At 40.7% G+C, this 15053-nt stretch overlaps 1 protein-coding gene and 2 pseudogenes across 1 annotated transcript in view; 2 read left to right on the top strand and 1 right to left on the bottom strand.

Moving 5' to 3' along the window:
- Positions 1 to 1600: 1600 nt before the first annotated feature.
- The window catches only part of PALLD (palladin, cytoskeletal associated protein), a 240054-nt gene continuing 226601 nt past the window's right edge, over positions 1601 to 15053 (top strand). Inside the window, exon 1 of the mRNA XM_003803530.2 lies at positions 1601 to 2514. Within this exon, the coding sequence (XP_003803578.1) occupies positions 1601 to 2514 (914 nt within the window). The remainder of the gene's footprint in view (positions 2515 to 15053) is intronic.
- Positions 4767 to 4912, bottom strand: LOC111722703 (annotated as a pseudogene).
- LOC100950190 lies at positions 10819 to 12419 on the top strand (annotated as a pseudogene).

The raw sequence follows: 15053 nt of genomic DNA, 5'->3' as shown, positions 1-15053 counted from the left end.
TCACTTAAGCCCAAGAGTTGGAGGTTGCTGTGAGCTGTGACACCACGGCACTCTACCCAGGGTGACAAAGTGAGACTCTGCCTCTGAAAAAAATAAATAAATAAAATAAAATAAAAAGAACAGCATACTTAGAGTATAGGAGAGTCATTGTTTCACAATATTTAGTTGAAAATAACAGTGGGATTTAAAATGATACCAATTATTTTACAGATAATGAAACTCCATTTATTTTATTCTGATGATACCCCCAGGTAAATGTCCTACAAAGGCACACATTTCTCTCGAATGTTCTTCACAATTAGAGTGTGTTCTCATAGCTGTCAAGCTCTTTCCTTTTTTCTCTGAAGCCCTATCTCATGTGTGTAATGTCCTCTCCACCTCCTCTACTTTACCACTTCCATGACTTTTAACTCCTTGAAGGCAAGGATTATATCATAAATCTGAATCAAAAGTCAGCAAACTTCAGCCCTAGGGTCAAATCCATCTACCATCTATTTTTGTATAGCATGCCAGCTAAGAATACTTTATACCTTTTTGAACTGGTATGTAGAAAATCAAAAGAAGAAGAAGAATTTTGATACATGAAACTTATGTAATATTCAAACATCAGAGTCCATAAATAAACTTTGTATATTGTCATCTACAATGACAGAGCTGAGTGTACCTGTATGGCTAAGTGCAGGCACCACAAACAGTACAGTTTATAATATGAGTTGTAAACATGTGACAGATATTTGACTCACACTTATGAATGGAGGCTGTTATAAGTCCCCAAGTTGCAAACACCCAACTGATGCATGACTCCCACTTACAAATAGAGGGTATTCCAGGTAACAGATAAATGTACTTGTTCTAACTTACATACAAATTCGGCTTAAGAACAAAGCTACAGAACCTATTTCATTTATAACTCAAGGATTGCCTGTAATTACAACAGAGATGGTACTGCTCACAAAGTAAAAAATATTTACTATCTGCCCTTTACAGAAAAGTTTACATATCCCCAACGTAGAGCATAGCTGTATCTCTAGGACCTGAAACTCAGTAGGTGATTCCTGCCCTCTGACAGAATGTGGGATGAATGAATATGAACATGGTTGGTCACAAAGAAGGAAAGAGACAGTAAAGTTTTAAATATTTCCTTGCAAACCACAAAGTGAAAATTGGCATCATTAAAACATGATTTTTGGTTTAGTGTCAATGAGCAATCAGATGTACAAAAAATACCAATAATCTGTTAGTCTCATGCCTTAAAGAAATTGGAGCATGATGAGGTGTGTGGAGTGGGGCTGTGAGCAGCACGGGGTGCCTACTGCGTTGTCAGCTGTCTGCACATTCAGTGCTGCTTGCCGAGACTGCTGGTAGTCACTCACTGGGCACATATTAAAATGATTAATGTTCTTCCAACTTAGAGTATAGATAATTATTTGTTTACTAATATTTCTTCCCATTCATAGATTAGTAGTTTCATGATAAAATAGAAAAATACCATTGCTACTGATGACAATTCTATTTTGTGTTTCAGAGCATAAGAAGAAAGCAGATTTAGCCCCTCTGGCCTTCTGGTTGAAAGCAGACAGTGTTCACGGACAGCACCAACATGTCAGGGACCTCCTCCCATGACTCCTTCTACAATGCCCTGTCAGCATCTATGCAGGAAGAAAGCAAGAATGCTGAATTCTTCCCAGAGCTGTCTGCTTTTCTCAGCCAGGAAGAGATAAACAAGAGCCTGGACCTGGCACGGAGAGCAATAGCTAACTCTGGAACCGAAGATTTTGACTCCGAAAAGGAGATCTCGCAGATTTTTAACCCCACTCCTGTAAGCCTCTGTGAAAATCCTTTCCATGAGGAGACCAAATTGACTGAACAAACCTCACAAAGACCTCAAGATAACAGGCCAACAGCTGTCCAGCCTTTGGCAGAAAGACAAACTAAAAGCATCTCTTCACCTGTTTCAAAGAGGAAACCTTCCCTGTCACCCCTGCTCGCCAGCCCCAGCTATATCCGGAGCCTCCGAAAGGCTGAAAAGCGTGGAGCAAAAACTCCCAGCACTAACGTAAAGGCCAAACCTGCTCCTCAGGGTAAGGCTGGCCCCCAGAGCCAGCTGTGTGAAAAGGCAGCCAATTTCATCGAAGAGTTGACGTCCATATTTAGAGAAGCAGCAAAGCCAAGAAACAGAAGTCCAAATGGGGAGTCCTCGTCCCCTGATAGTGGGTACCTGTCTCCTAAAAGTCAGCCATCAGCCCTGCTGAGTGCCTCGGCCAGCCAGAGCCCCACACAAGATCAGCAGGAGCTGGAAGCCAAGGTCAAGCCACCTGAGGCCAGGCATTGTCACCAGGCAGCCCAGGACACAGTGGAGCCACGCGCCAACCTCGCTCACCCACAGCCCCAGAGCACGCTGCTCTTCCCGTCTGCTCCTCAGTTCCTCCAAAAGCTCCAGAGCCAAGAAGTGGCAGAAGGCAGCCAAGTGTTCCTGCAGTGCAGAGTCACTGGAAACCCAGCTCCTCTAGTCAGGTAGGATGGTTTGTTACGAATAGCAAATGATTTGGTTGACTTTGGGGACGTTATTTAAGGTGGGAGGAAGAAAGTCCCTGTGTAGTTAACTGTTTAGAGACTGAGGTGGAGTTTTATCAAGTACTTGCAAGGCAAAAGCGTCCCTGAATTGCAAGTACTGTTTGTGCTAGTTTCCCTGGCAGGAGGTATCTACTGTCACCGTCTACTAGACCATCTGTGCTACAGACTTGGAGGGTGCAAAGGACTCCAGCGGGCAAAGAGGAGCAGAAACAGGTTGTTCTACAGACTCTGGCATTAATAGTCGCCAGGCAGACTTAAACTGTGAAACCGATTTGCTCAAACCACTGAGTAAAGTATGTGTGTATTTGAAAATTCTCTGGAGGCACAGAGCGGAAAGGCACAGGTGTACAGAGGCCAGCCATAAGATTAGCCCCAGCAGGTAACCCAGCCTCAGCCCTGGGCTGCGTGGGATGCGTTGAGTGAGGATAAGCACGTGTACACACTTCCAGAGAGAGGCTAAAAAGGAAGGCAGAACTTCTCTGACAAAGAAAAAGAAGTCAAATTTGAGTCTTCCCACGTCTGTCTGTTACTCATGCACAGCCTCTGGCCGCTAAGGCATGCAGACAACAAAAAATAACAATGAAATGAGTGTTCACTTAAGAGTTGATAAGCATATTGCCATATCACCGTGTCTGTTGTAATTTCTATTCGGAAGTTCTTCCTTCCTGGCTGGGCACAGTGTCTTATGCCTGTAATCACAACAGTTGGGAGGCCAACGCAAGTAGATTGCCTGAGCTCAAGGTTAGAGACCAGCCTGAGCCAGAGCGAGATCCCGTCTCTAAAACATAACTAGGTGTTGTGGTGGGCAACTGCAGTACCAGCTACTCAGACGCTGGGGCAAGAGAATCACTCAAACCCAAGAGTTTGAGGTTATGTGAGCTAAGATGCCACAGTACCCTACCAAGGGTAACCAAGTGAGACTCTGTCTCAAAAAAAAAGAAGAAGAAGTTGTTCTTCCTTCCTGATTGCCGAATTCATACAAAAAGTTAAGGAGAAGGAGCCTGGAATTCTCCCAGAGGGTTTCCAGCCACAACTCTACCATTTCTCAGCTGTGTATCCTTAGTCAAGTTACTTTAACCCCTGTAACTCTTCATCTGTGAAATGGGAATTATAATAATACACCCTTAGTATTATGATGGCTGAAGAACATAGTTTAAAAAAAAACAACAGTGCCTTGCAACTAGTAACGACATTGCTGTTGTCCATTAACATTTCTCATTTCTTACTTTCATATGTCTAGATGAAAATAGTATTTCAAGTCAGGCTCATACAACAAAAAATAAGCTGTTTATTCATTTATTTTGAAAGTTTTATTTGATAAATGAAGAATGATTTATCTTAATTAAGTAAATACTTAAAATTAATTCACAATTATTAAATTTGGAAAAGTGGACATCACTGGCTAAAAGTTGAAGCACTGGTACTTTCTTATTAATAGCATGTCACAAATCACAAACTTTCTCTCTCACACTGTGTCCACTAATTAACACTTTGCTGGTACTGGCTTCTTAATCTAACAAATCCTTGCTCACATGTACAAAGCAAGCCATTAGCATTACTGGCTGGAAAGTGGTATAGTTAAAGAGAGGTGTTTTCTTTTCTCCCTACCAATTTGTTCAACTAATAACACCTTGAGTCAGATTTTGCAATTTTACTAAATAGTATTTCTTTTTGAAATTGACAGCAGGGGGCAGTAAAAAACTTGCTAATGTGTTGGTTTAATTATACCATTCTAAACTCTGCCTTTATATTTGTTTTCCATAAAGAATTTATTTTTCTTGGCTCGGCGCCTATAGCTCAACCGGCTAAGGCGCCAGCCACGTACACCTAAGGTGGCAGGTTCGAATCCCCAGCCCGGACCCGCCAAACAACAATGATGGCTGCAACCAAAAAAATAGCCGGGCGTTGTGGTGGGCGCCCGTGGTCCCAGCTACTTGGGAGACGGAGGCAGGAGACTTGCTTGAGCCCAGGAGTTGGAGGTTGCTGTGAGCTGTAATGCCACGGCACTCTGCCCAGGGGGACAGCTTGAGGCTCTGTCTCAAAAAAAAAAAAAAAAAAAGAATTTATTTTTCTTATCAGGATGGCCATAAAAGTTCCTATGTGATTTAAAATTGCGCAAGAACTTTTTGGCCACCCTGTATTTTGCCTTGGATAGAAGCAAAAGTAAATATTTCTTTCAGATTCTATTTAGATTTTTTTTAACCCAGCAATCCTGCAAAGAATTCATCATCAGAAATCCATTTGTGTGTTACTCAAAACAATTCCATTATGGTTCCACCTACATGTACTTCCACATTTGATACTACACTTGATCTTAGCCAAAAGGCCGAGAAGCAATGCTACATGTACTTCCAAAAGTAGCTCCTTCCAAATGGATGAGTGTGACAAGTAGCCTATAACCTTTCAAAAACGACAAAAAGCAATCCATTTAACATCATAGGGTTAATTCAACTGAGCAAACCATATTTACTGTATTATAGTTCACTTAACTATTTGGTAGTTCTAGGGGCCATCAAATTCACACTTCTGCCCCTTTGGGGGGGATAAGGCATCAATTTAGTTAGTAGCTACAATATTAGTAACTGGTTTTCTCTTGTCATCTTCCAGTCTACCAAAGTCCATAACCAATGTTCATCAGATGCTACAAATTGTGGCCTTATAGAATCATTAAATCTTGGATAAGATGCTCCATTGTTTAAAGATTAGTTGGTCATTTTTGTTTCCAAGTTTAGAGTTTCTTTTTCTTTTAGAAGGAGAATGTAGATGTGCATTGGGTTTTCTTAATTTCTGTTTCAAAGGTCTTTGTCCTCTGTGTCATGTATTTGTAAGAGCATCAAATGCCTAAGAACATTGAGTTATTTTGACCCCACGAGACACGTGTCATCCTTAAGAAGAAAATCTTGGTCAGGTGTGGTGGCTCACACCTGTAATCCCAGCACTCTGGGAGGCTGAGGTGGGTGGATCACCTGAGCTCAGGAGTTGGAGACTCCTGAGCAAGAGTAAGACCCCATCTTTACTAAAAATAGAAAAACTAGCCAGGTGTGGTGGTGGTACCTGTCATCCCAGCTACTCAGGAGGCTGAGGCAAGAGGATCTCTTGAGCCCAAGAGTTTTAGGTTGCTGTGAGCTATGATGCCATAGCACTCTCTATCCAGGGTGACAAGTGAGACGCTTGTAAATAAATAAATAAAAGAAAAAAGAAAAAACCCTTCTTTGAAGGAAGTTTTGTATAAGGAAGAAAACCTTTAATAAAGAGTCTCTATGCTGGGGCATTCTAGAGGCTGGCTGAGCTGCATCCATCCAGGAGACCCAGGACCAGGCCTGCAGAGACCTACCATTGGCAGGCTGCTGCCTGTGGTCCTAGCGGCATCTGACAGACCAGCAGACAGGCAAGAAGAAGTCAGGGGACTCTGAGGCAAGCAATAAATAGAGGCTGGAGGAATGATAGTTTGTGAGGATGGAAGCATTCAGTGCTGGGCAATTGGCAGTGGGACTGGGAGATGAGTAAGGTGTAGGGGCAAGGAGTTTAGCAGTCAGCCAGTGGCTTACATAACAGGAATGTACCACAGGGACAAGTGTTAGTGGGCATCAGGATCCAGATACAGGGACTGGAATACAGTGAGAAACCTTTGTCCTACAAAAGTTAAACAAGTGAAAGGCAGGACCACAGCTCCAGGAAAAAAAAAAAGAACAGGGCCAGAGATATAGACATGGGTCTGATTAAATAAAGCAGACTGGGTCCAGAATAAGGAAACAAATTGCTAGATTGGCATGGCTGGGCCACTAATCTGCTGGCTGGAGCTCCTTAAATTTGGCCTAAATAGAGATTGTTTGATCTGGAAGCCCAGACATAGTGAACCTTACAAATGTGGATACAGTAGCCTCAGATAAGGGAGGAGCGATGGACACTGTGGATTACAGGCCAGGCACTTTGAGACAAGGCATTTCTACCTTTTATACACTCACCCTGTCACATGGCACAAATACAGCTATGACCCAAACAAGACTGAAAATAAATATGCTTTCCTCCTTTAATCTTCTGTGTCCAACAAAATCTCAACAAAAGAGAGAGGATCTGATACAAGAAAAGCTTCTGTGTAGTAATTGAAGTTATATACAATTTAGGTAGTAGTTAAATAATTATGCAAATGATTTAAGAATTTTAATTATTACATTGACAAAATCAAGTCGGTGTTTATTTCTCTGATTATGTCCTAATGCTCCACATTTCTCACCCTCTTTCAAAACAGCAAAAAGATGTGTTCTCTGGCATCACTCACCTCCTCTGTTTTCTCCACCCACAACTTTGTGAATCAGTACAAAACTCAAGGAGAACTTTATTTCAAAATCACCTTCGCTATTATAAAAAGGAGGCCTTATGTTTTCACATTATGTTTTTTTCAATTTCATTATGAAAACCATATATAAACCATTTAAATATAAAGAGACCAAAAAAGAAAACTCTATGTGCCTCGTAACAGTCAGACCCTGGGATATAACTCAGGCCTATAGACTCCTGATGGTGCTGCTATGGGTAGAGGAGGCTCCCCTGACACTCCTGGGTGAGTAGCCATGCATGACTTATGGGCAGTCTCCAGCAAAGGAGATGGGTGAAACTGTCACCTTTAAAAATTTTCTAAGGGTCGGGCACAGTGGCTCATGCCTGTAATCCCAGCACTCTAAGAGACCAAGGCAGGTAGATTGCCTGAACTTAGGGGTTCAAGACCACCCTGAGCTAGAGAGACACCCTGTCTCTCAAAAAAGCTGAGCATTATGGCAGGCACTGATGGTCCCAGCTACTTGGGAGGCTGAGGAAAGAGGATCTCATGAGCCCAAGAGTTAGAGGTTGCTGTGAGAGATGATGCCAGGGCACTTTACGGGGGTGACAAATTAAGACTCTGACTCAAAAAAAAATCTTTAAGGCTTGGAATTCGTATTCCAAATATCTTCAAAGAAAATGGTAGCTTGATAATTTTCACAATATTTCTCTATATGAAAAACATCATAGCCTTACATAGTATTTTTCCCTCTTTTCTTTTTTGTATGAAGTTAATAATTGTCAATCAATAGAAACCAAAAAAAAAAAAAATTTAAGGGGGGGGCAGACAATCTCCATTACATAACTACAAATAAAAATAAGGCATTCCCAGCTTCTGAACAGTCATCCAAATACACCTTCTTATTAGATTATATTATAAGGTAAATGTGTGTACGTGGAAAAGGAAAAAAACACTTCCCAGCACCCACTTATTGCAGTAAAAGTGGAATCCAGCAATAGTCCAAGCATGTTCCTTAATATTCTAAACACAAATACTCATATCTAATATGAGTAATAGTTAGATACTTACTAACTCCTCATTATGAGCCCCATAAAATTATACTTAATAATTATAATTAGGCTCGGCGCCTGTGGCTCAAGCGGCTAAGGCGCCAGCCACATACACCTAAGGTGGCGGGTTCGAATCCCCAGCCCGGGCCTGCCAAACAACAATAATGGCTGCAACCAAAAAATGGCCAGGCGTTGTGGCGGGCGCCTGTGGTCCCAGCTACTTGGGAGGCTGAGGCAGGAGACTCGCTTGAGCCCAGGAGTTGGAGGTTGCTGTGAGCTGTAATGCCAGGGCACTCTACCCAGGGGGACAGCTTGAGGCTCTGTCTCAAAAAAAAAATTATAATAATAATTATAATTAAAAGTTATAAAAATCTTTCTTTTTATGATCAAAACATCTCCAACATCTCCAATTAGTTTACATTAGCAAGACTTTGGCGGTCATTAAAGTTAAAAAAGGATTATGGAACTCTGTAGAAATTTCCACTTCCTCAAAGACTATAGAGGTAACAAGAAGCCACTTCTCTTACCAGGGGCAACACTGCATGATATGCCCTGTTTATTGACTGTCTAGGTTTTAGAAATGTGGCACAAGCTCCATTAGCCAGTAGGCTGTGAATATCTGGTGTGTGTAAGTTAAGATCCAGGTGGCTTACTTAGCCTAGGAGTATTGTTGCCAAAGAAGATAGCCAACAGTGAGCTGCTGCATGAGACAATCTGACGATGCTTGTGTCATCACAGCAACACGGGAACACAGGGCACAATCTAGAGAATGCTTTGCAATACACGAGTTGAAGGTGCACGGCACCAAGGCCCAGGGCCTACTTGGCATCTCTACGTGGATCTCTCACAGTCTTATCAAATTTAGCATGTCCAAATGTTGTGTGATGTTCTTTGTCGAGAAGAGAGAAGGACGGGTTGGCCGCGGGTGCAAGCTCGCTCCTAGAATTGTTTGAAAGCAAGAAACGACTACACACTCTTAGGAGGCATGTAGCAAAATGTCTTTATTTTCTACTCCCTTTTATCTGGAGCTAGTCACCTACACCACATTGATCAATAATCCTAACATCCTCATTTCTTATCTTAAACTATAGAAAAGAAAGAAAGAAAGTAATCCTAGCATCCTCATTTCTTAAACTGTAGAAAAGAAAGAAAGAAAGTCCAGGAATGTGAGATAGCCCTCATGAGATTAGCCTAAAGAAAGAAAGTCCGGGAAAGTAAGACGACCATCTTAAGCTAGCCTCAGGCTATTCCTCTTGGAAGATCTAAAAGAACAATACATTATCTGACTTCTATTGTTGAAGTTAAAGGTTAGGATAAACAGAGGAGTAAAACCCTTCTCTTCTATGTACTCAATTAAATTTCCGAGAAACTGGCTTCATGACTGTTTTTTTATGGTTTTGGAGACCCCGCAGTTACAATGGAGTATTTTACTCGACATCATTACGATGGAGTTTTTCTTTTTACTCACATCAACCTTTGAGTCATGTCCTCTGCACAGATGGGCCGTTCCAACCCTTATCTGACAGGCTGACTTGACTGCACAGTCGGGGTTACCTGTAAGAGGTTTTTATGCCTGGCTTGCAGGCCCCCACCGTGTTTTCCCAGGTCGCTTAGGGCCTCGACAAAAGCACATAATACTCACAAATCTTTTCGCTCAGTTCTGGAATTAAAAGAGCACATCTCGTTTAAATTTTGTGGGGGTTTACCCCACATCCAAAAGATAACTTATGATTTCCCTCTTCTTCAAAAACTGTCTTTTTCTAAATCTCTGTGTCAACAAAAGGCAGCTGTCCTTCCAGCTGTTCAAGAAAAAACTTTGAAGTCATCTTGACCTCCGTTTTCCTCACACCACACATCCGATTCATACAGCAAATCCATTTGGGCCCCTTAATATTTCCAGATCTTGATGACAGCACCTCCACTGACAAGGCTCTGCCCCGAGCACCAGCATCTGTCCCTGGGGTGTTCCCTTCTAACCCATCTCCTTGCTTCTATTCTTGTGTGTGTATGTGGAAGGGGATGTAAGGTTTCTATGTTTTATTTGAAGTCATGCAGCATTTGCTCTAAGTCAGTTGTTCTCAACTTTCCTAATGCCATGACACTTTAATATAGGTCCTCACGTTGTGAAAATTATTTTCGTTGCTACTTCACAACTGTAATTTTGCTACTGTTATGAATCATAATGTATTTTCATTGTTACAGAGAGGTTGCAACCCACAGGTTGAGAACCACTGCTCTAAGTGGACTGGGAAATGTTAAGGATTTTTAAAAATGTTTTATTTTTAATTATTGCAGGTCACAATGTGTCTTTATAGGGTACATGTGATGTTTTAATACAGGAATGCAATATAGATTAATTAAATCAGGATAATCAAGGTATCCATCACCTCCGGCATTTAATATTTCCTTGTGTTAGGAATATTTCCATGCCACTCTGTTAGTTTGGAGTATAACCTACCTACCTTACTATTGATTATAGTTGCTTTGCTGTGCTGTCAAATGTTGTTCATCCTATCTAACTACATATTTGCTCTCCTTAACCATCCTGCCTTTATCGCCAACTCCCCACTCCTATTCCCAGACTCTGGTAACTGTCATTCTATTGTATCTCCATGAGATCAACTTTTTTTTTTAATTTTTACATATACATGTATTTATTAGGTTTCCACTTTTTGCCTTCACAAAATTTAAAAGGCTTAAAATTTAACAACAATAACAATATTTAAGATAAGGACTAGAAACAAAAACCTCATAAAGAATGAATGCAGATAAATACATTCATAAAAGAAATCAGATGATTGCTGCAAAGAAGTATTAAGCAATTATAATAATAGTGATGTGGGACGGTGGGTGAGTGCGGAACCAGGATCATGCCGGTCACCCTTCTGCTGCAGTCACTCCTCTAAGCTGGGGACCATGAACCACAGCCGCCAGGTGATGTGCGTGGCTTGGGTCCACTGCGGCATGGCCAAAGAGACACCAGATAAGGTAGAACTAAGTAAAGAAGAAGTAAAGTGACTCATTGCTGATGCAAAGGAAAAATTGCAAGAAGAAGGTGGCAGTGATGAAGAGGAGGTAGGCCATCCTTCAGAAGATGGCATGCAGAGTGCACGTACCCAGGCTCGACCAAGAGAGCCCTTGGAGGATGGTGACCCAGAGGATGACAGGACGCTAGATGACCATGAGCTGGCCGAGTATGACTTGGATAAATATGATGAAGAGGATGATCCAGATGCTGAGACTCTTGGCGAATCTCTCTTGGGTCTTACGGTATACAGGAGTAATGATCAAGATCCTTACATTACCTGAAAGATACAGAACAATATGAACGTGAAGATTTCTTTAAGCCCAGTGACAATCTTATAGTTTGTGGCCAAGCTGACCAGGACCAGTGCAATTTAGAGGGGCACGTTTATAAACAAGAAGAAGACTCTTTTTATGTACACCATGATATACTCTTGTCTGCATATCCTCTGAGTGTGGAATGGCTGAATTTTGATCCTAACCCAGATGATTCTACTGGAAATTATATTGCTGTGGGAAGCATAACACCTGTTATTGAAGCATGGGACCTCGATATAGTGGACTCTTTAGAACCCGTCTTCACACTTGGAAGTAAACTTTCAAAAAAGAAGAAAAAGAAAGGGAAGGAGAGTTCCTCAGCAGAAGGGCATACTGATGCTGTCCTTGACCTTTCATGGAATAAGCTAATGAGAAATGTATTGGCAAGTGCATCAGCTGATAATACTGTCATTCTGTGGGATATGTCCCTGGGGAAGCCAGCAGCTAGCCTTGCTGTACACACAGATGAGGTCCAGAATTTGCAGTTTCATCCATTTGAAGCACAAACTCTGATTTCTGGATCTTATGATAAATCTGTTGCTTTGTATGACTGCGGAAGCCCAGAAGAAAGCCGTCACATGTGGCGGTTCAGTGGGCAGATCGAGAGGGTGACTTGGAATCACTTTTCATTTTTTCACTTTTGGCCAGTACAGATGATGGCTTTGTGTATAATTTGGATGCATGTTCAGATAAGCCAATTTTTACTCTTAATGCCCACAATGATGAAATCTCTTGTCTTGATCTAAGCAGTCAGATCAAGGGTTGTCTTGTGATTGCTTCAGCTGACAAATATGTGAAGATCTGGGATATCTTAGATGATAGGCCAAGTCTAGTTCATTCTAGGGGCATGAAAATGGGAGTTCTCTTCTGTTCTTCATGTTGCCCTGATTTGCCATTTATTTGCCTATTTATGCCTTCAGAGGTCAGAAAGAAGGGCTTCAGGTCTGGGATATAAGCACAGTCTCTTCAGTAAATGAAGCATTTGGAAGACGAGAGAGGCTTGTTCTCTGCAACACAAGAAATTCCTCTATTAATGGCCCTTTGGGGAGCAGGAGCTCAGACACACCAATGGAGTCTTAAGGAAGATCATATAATTTCCAGTTTGGTTAAACCTCACTGAGAGTTAAAAACCTGGCCTAAGAATGTTCCATGTGTGCAGCAGCCATGCAGAATGACTGAAAATTTGTCTCCAGCTCCTGTCCTTTCATCCTGCAGCTGCAGTGACAATACAGGCAAAGCCAGTCTTCATGATTGTATTTCAAACAGGTGGTGTAGAGGGCTCTTGTTGCATTTCTTTAAAAGAATAGTAAAAAAAGATTTTTTTTTAAGTAATTCCTTAAACATACCATCTGTCACAGGCAAGCTAGGTTTGTAAACAAGGTGGTAATTTGTAGTTTTAAAAGAGGAAAATCCTGTGATCTTACAAAATGGGTGCACCTGGACCTGGAAAAGTTGTGATGTGGCACCCGAGTCCACAAACAGGCAGGTGCCGACAGACTCCACTTTCCGGACTGTTCTCAAATTAATGCTATGATTTAGCAGTGCTCCCAGTGCTACTATTAGAATTTGGTAAGAAGAGGTGACATGCAGCATCATGCCATCAGAAAATGGATGCAGACCATTCATTCATTCACCCTCAAAAACAACATATGTTCTGTGTGAGTGCTATTAAGGAAAAGGGGCAGGTGAGGATTCACTGAAATAAGGAAAATCTTTGCTCTCTGCCTAACAGGGGATAATTCTAACTATAGATTGTCTTTTTATTAAGTAGGACTTTTAGCAGGTAGTAAAAGTTTGACTTATGAGGACCAACCCTTAGTTGGTAGAAGAGTTATCAGTTCATGAGCCATTAATGTTTCCTGTGTAATTCATAAATGTGACTTCAATGATTTTAGTGTTAATACTGCACAATGTCATTGGTGTAGCAACTTGAACTCACTAAAACCTCTCTACAAAGGACAGATGTCTGAATTAAAAAGGTTAAAGAGTGAAAAAAATAGTGATGAGAAGAAGGTAACATTCACATTGTCAAATAAGAGTATGTCTATTATAGAATGCTTTGACTCTGAGGTTCAGTATGGAGGCATCAATTAACTTCTTATTTTTTTCCAAAGTTTCAAAAAATAGACAACTAATATTTATAAATAAAAATATAGGATAATTTAAAAAAACAGATCATGCCAAATCTTATAAACAGTAGAAAAAGAAGAAATACTTCAAAATCATTCTGCTTAATCTGGATACACCTGATATTAAAATTAGAAAAAATATATTATTATAAAGGGGAAATTATAAATATAATTCACTTTTAAATGAGGATTTAGTATTCTGTATCCTAAACAACATATTAACAAGTTGAAGTAAAAATTAATGTTTAAGTAATGAACTTTGGTCAAAATTAAATCTAATTTATGTGGAATTCGTCACTATTTTTTTTTCTTGTCTTTACTCTCAGCCCCTCCCTCTTTCTCTGTCTGCTCTCCCCTTCCCCCATGCCCCACCATGTCATTAATTGTCATTAATTGTCCTCATATCAAAGTTGAATACATAGGATTCTTACTTCTCCATTCCTGTGATACTTCCCTAAGGATAATGTGTTCCACCTCCACCCAGGTTAGTACAAATGCTGCAAAATCTCCATTTTCTTAATGGCTGAATAATATTCCATGGTATACATATACCACAGCTTGCCAATCCGTTCCTACATTGAAGGGCATTTAGGCTGTTTCCACACTTTAGTGATTGTAAATTGGGCTGCAATAAATAGCCTAGTACAAGTATCTTTATAATAAAAGGGTTTTTTTTTTTTCCTTCTGGATAGATGCCCAGTAATGGGATTGCAGGATCAAATGGAAGGTCTAGCTTGAGTTCCTTGAGGTTTCTCCATACTTCCTTCCAAAATGGTTGTATTAGTTTGCAGTCCTACCAGTGGTGTAAAAATGTTTCCTTCTCTCCACATCCACACCAGCATCTGTAGTTTTGAGATTTTGTGATATAGACCATTCTTGCTGGGGCTAGATAATATCTCAGGGTGGTTTTAATTTGCATCTATCTAATAATTAGGGGTGATGAGCATTTTTTCATGTATTTGATAGTCATTCATCTATCTTCTTTAGAGAAGATTCTGTTCCTCTCTTCCCCATTGATGTATGGGATTGTTGGGGTTTTTTTCTTGTGGATTAATTGAAGTTCTGTATAGATTCTAGTTATTAAGCTTTTGTCTGATTCAAAATATGCAAATATCCTTTCCCATTGGGTAGGTTGTCTATTTGCTTTGGCTGTTGTCTCCTTGGCTGTACAGAAGCTTTTCAATTTCATTAAATCTCATTTGTTTATTGTTTGCAGTTGTTGCTATTGCCATGGCAGTCTTCTTCATGAGGTCTTTCCCCAGGCCGATATCTTCCAGTGTTTTTCCTATTCTTTCTTTGAGGATTTTTATCATTTCATGCCTTAAATTTAAGTCTATTATCCATCTTGAATCAATTTTTGTGAGTGGAGAAAGGTGCAGGTCCAGTTTCAGTCTTTTACATGTGGATATCCAACTCTCCCAGAACCATTTATTGAACAGGGAGTCTTTCCCCTAGTGGACGTTCCTGTTAGGTTTATCGAAGATTAGGTGGCTGTAAGTTGCTGGTCTCATTTCCTGGTTTTCTGTTCGATTCCAAATGTCTATGTCTCTGTTTTTGTGCCAGTACCATGCTGTCTTGACCACTATGGCCTTGTAGTACAGCCTAAAATCTGGTATGGTGATACCCCTGGCTTTTTTTTTATTACTAAGAACTGCCTTAGCTATATGAGATTTTTTCTGG

This window comes from Otolemur garnettii, unplaced genomic scaffold (assembly GCF_000181295.1).
Source record: "Otolemur garnettii isolate 467f Iridium unplaced genomic scaffold, OtoGar3 scaffold00324, whole genome shotgun sequence".
Classification (NCBI taxonomy): Eukaryota; Metazoa; Chordata; class Mammalia; order Primates; family Galagidae; genus Otolemur; species Otolemur garnettii.
The sequence above is the reverse complement of the archived record's forward strand: the minus strand, read 5'-3'. Positions and strand labels throughout refer to the sequence as shown.